General features: G+C 48.7%; 1 protein-coding gene across 1 annotated transcript in view; it reads right to left on the reverse strand.

Annotated features, from left to right (window-relative positions):
- Nucleotides 1-3,872, reverse strand: part of DNAH9 (dynein, axonemal, heavy chain 9) — a 172,874-nt gene that overhangs the window by 90,969 nt on the left and 78,033 nt on the right. Inside the window, 2 exon segments of the mRNA XM_010013395.1 lie at nucleotides 3-68; nucleotides 2,759-2,901. Of these exon segments, the coding sequence (XP_010011697.1) occupies nucleotides 3-68; nucleotides 2,759-2,901 (209 nt within the window).

A 3,872-nucleotide genomic window follows, 5' to 3' on the forward strand; every position in this document is an offset into this window, starting at 1 on the left:
ACGATGGCCGGGAACCTCCTGCTGCGCACACGGAGCCTGCTGCCGATGGGGGAGAAGCACAGCGCGACCTGCGGAGCCAGGGGAGGCGAAGGGGAGAAGACTCGGCTGGGAGCAGGCACCAGGCTCCAGACCAGACTGGACTCTACCAGCCACTTCCAGTGGAAGACCTCACACCACCAGCAACCTCTGTCCTCAAGTCCTTGCAGTTCAGGCCAGCAAGCCTGGCCTGGGAAAGGCATAATCCACCAGTAAACACGTTTTCCCTCTGCAATAAACCCAATTAAATGCTGAGCATTGCTATGATCACAAGCAGAAGCCTGGCACACTTTCAAGGCTGCAGATGGGGTTTAATATAACCCCAATTTCCTGCTTTAGCAGTGAAACAAAGCTGCACCCAGCAGGGAACTGGCATCCAGATTCAAGTGGTGCAACCAGGAATTAAAGTGAATGGATCTAGACTCTCCTGGCTTTGTTTCCCAAAGGCCAGCATCAAGGTGGCTCAAACTCAAAACCTGCTTTAAGCAGAATGAGAACTTTTTGCTTTTAAATAGAGCAATCTCAAAGCAAAGCACCACAGGAATAAACTCATTTGTGAACGTGTTCTCCCTGCTCGGTGCAGTTTTCCACAGCAAGTCCTTTGCCTTCCAGGCTTTCATTTCAGTCTGAGTTGCAGCAAATGGTGGAGTTTTGGTGGGTCTGTGGGAAATCTCCCTCTGGGGAGTGGTCAAGGGGCTGTTACTCCCCTGCTCAGCATCCTCCTGCCGCATTTCTCCTTCCTTCAGTCTTCAAGGCCCTTCCCTCACCCTCCTGCCTTGCCCTGCAGCCTGGGAGCCTCGTGCCCCCCCCAGCCAGCCCCCTCAGCTCCTCTCAAGGGGGCACAAACTCTCCCTTCTCCAGAAGGAAATTCCCCATCAGGGTGTAAAGTCAGGCCAAGGCAAAGAACCTTTCCTCTTCCCTGCCCCTTCACCAGCTTTACAGCAAAATAAGGCCCAAGGACCAAAATCTGCCACCACCATCCATCACAGTTTGGATTTACCAGCTCTGCTAATCTGGCACAAAGAAGAACACAGACAAGTTGCCACCATGCAGCGAAGTAGCAATATCTGAACAAGGGCCAGTGTAGGAAGCAGCGTATCTCACTCAACGCATCATCCCTCTCCCACTTGCGAGGTCCTGGCTGGTAAGTACATAGCCTTGCAAGTGCCATGAGGCAGGCTGCTGCCAGCTCAGAGATCTCCATAAGGTGTCACCACCTCCACCATGGGCCAAGATCTGGCTTTTAGAGGCTGCCAAAGCCAGTCTGTAACAAAACTGCTTCTGTTTCCATTTCAGAAGAGAGAGATGAACTCAAAGCTGCTGTTCCTATGACACAGCCACTGCTTTCTCAGACACAAGGAACACACACATTGGAATCCTTCCTACACCTTCAAGCATAAGCCTCAGACACCTCTATGTTGCTCTCTCAGAAAGCTCTCCAGGTACAAAAGCTCTCTTCTGCACCTAACCTGCTCTCTCTCAGCACCCTGAGGCTGGTGTGTTGGTGCTCATGCTTCGCTGGGCCATGATGCTCTCAGAAGTCCAGCATGCCCTGGCCAGCAAGGGCTTGATCAGCTTTCTGCATGGAGCATGATGCCATCACACAATGCTGGGGAGAATAAACAGCACTTCCCTGCTGACACCATCCATCTGCTCTAACACGCTGTTCAGGAGAAGGGCAGACAAGGAAAAGGGCTCAGCCTCAAGTAAATCACAGTCATACTGACATTCTAGTGTACCTCAATAGTGAACAGGAATATATCTAGGGAGGGACACCAGGCAGAGGACAATCAAGGTGCTCTAAGAGCTACAAAACAGCATCAGTGCTCATCAGATATTCCCCTCTATACTGAGAGAAAGAGAGAGAGTAGGACAGCATTCCATCTCCTTGGGCCTCTATATTGTGTCTGGTCCCTGGATTTTCCCTCAAAAATCAACTCTCCAGCTCTTCCTCATCCTAAATGGGTACCCACCTACACCAAAAAGGGAACAGGACACCCTACCTCCATGAAGATGTCCCACCAACACAAACCAAGCAGTGAGTAAGGAGGAGGATGTGCTTTCATTGAGCAAAAGTCAAGTCTTCACTCACTGCCTGGTCGCTACCTCCCTGATCTGGGACCACAGCGCTGAGCAGTCCTGCACATGGGTTAATACCTTTGGAAGAGTCTAACTGCTTCTTGCACTGTGCTTTCTCCATGTGCTGGGCATACCTGGGAAGTCCTGAAACTGTTTGGTGGTCTTAGGACATATTTACAAGGCCTTTCTCCAGGGCTGGAGTGGAAGAAAAGCTGTAAGCATGTTGTGTCCCACTCAGTGCCCAGCACTCTGGTACTAAGATAACGTTGTGGGTTTTTTAATTCTTCTGGTTGTGAATTGTCGACAACATGAATACCCTCAGTGCAATTTTTCCAAGCAGCAAGACCTACTTCTGATGCATTCCCATTGAACCCCTGTGCCTGTCTCTGAAAACAGAAAGGCTGGTCCTGCTCAGCTTTTCAGCTCCCATCGCTTTCTAAAGCCTAAGAAGTGATGGCAACACCCAGCATTTCCTATGCTTTAGTACTACATGCTGCAAGAACCTCAACTCAGTTCATGAACAGGCAGAAAAGCCTTCCAGGCTGCAGTCTGACCTCTCCACAAGGCAGCCCAAAACATCTCCACACCGTGTCCCTGCAGCAAGGCCAATGGCGAGGACACAAACTCCCTCCGAACGTCTCACCTTCAGCTGTCGTCGAACACGTTCTATAAAGAACTTCCAGCAAGTTTCCCTGGAGTCCACCAGCCCCCGGCCTTTGACTTCATTCCTCACACTGTTGATGATGTTTTCAACTTCATCGTCGGGAAAGAGATCCGGGATTTCACCTAAGAAAAGAAGACATGTTGGTTTTCTGCTCTGGCTTTTGCTGCAGTCCCAGAGCAAAGGGAAGCAGCTCATTGCATGAGGTGCCCCATGGGCCCCAGCAGCAGCAAGGTGGCACAGGTCATTCTGCTAATGAAGAAACACTTGTGAGAGCAAACTTCCTTATGAAAGCACAAGGTATATAAACATAAAACAGAGTCAAAGTACACAAAGTCCATTGTTTTCAGATCCACAGTGCTAATTAGACTATGAAAAGCATTATAATCCAATACTGACCAGGCTGTACGTGGTCACAAAATCATTTTAGTTTGGGAAATGAATCTATTACATGTCCAGTTCCTGCAGCTGTTCAACACCATGTCCAGCAGTGGTCAAATTACCCCCAAATCACCAAAACATTTTCAATCCTTGAAAAACTGTTAGAAGTTAATAGCTCTGATTGCCAAAAATGTCGCAAACCTGGATTTTTTTATTGGGGCCTTAATTTTTCACCTATTCACTTCCTTTCTGGCTGCTGATGTGATTGAAATCATCATTATTGAGCAAGATACTGTCAATATGAACTGTCATATTGATGAATATGTCAATAAGTGAGGTAACTACTCACTTAGGAAAATACACTCATAAGAAATACGTTCATTTCTAAGAAAGACTAAAAGGTATATTTTGTTCTAGCTGCTTAGGTGATGATAAGAATTGAAACAAGCACACAGCCAAGAGCAGACAGAGCCATCCACAGCACCCTCTGGGCAGCAGGAGCTCACGTCCCTTCAGGGTCCATTCCTCCCTGCACCTTGAGGGAGGACTCTGACTTGTCCCTAAATCCCCACATAGCAACCACAGTTAGAACACCCTTCAAAGCCACCATAAATCAACCTGGACATCCCAAAGCCAGGCTGCTGCACCTGCCCCTTGCTGCAGGACATTGAAGAGCTTCACCCCAAGTCATGAGATGTTTGTGTCACCTACACGA

This window comes from Nestor notabilis, unplaced genomic scaffold (assembly GCF_000696875.1).
Source record: "Nestor notabilis isolate BGI_N333 unplaced genomic scaffold, ASM69687v1 scaffold1364, whole genome shotgun sequence".
In the NCBI taxonomy this organism is placed as follows: domain Eukaryota; kingdom Metazoa; phylum Chordata; class Aves; order Psittaciformes; family Psittacidae; genus Nestor; species Nestor notabilis.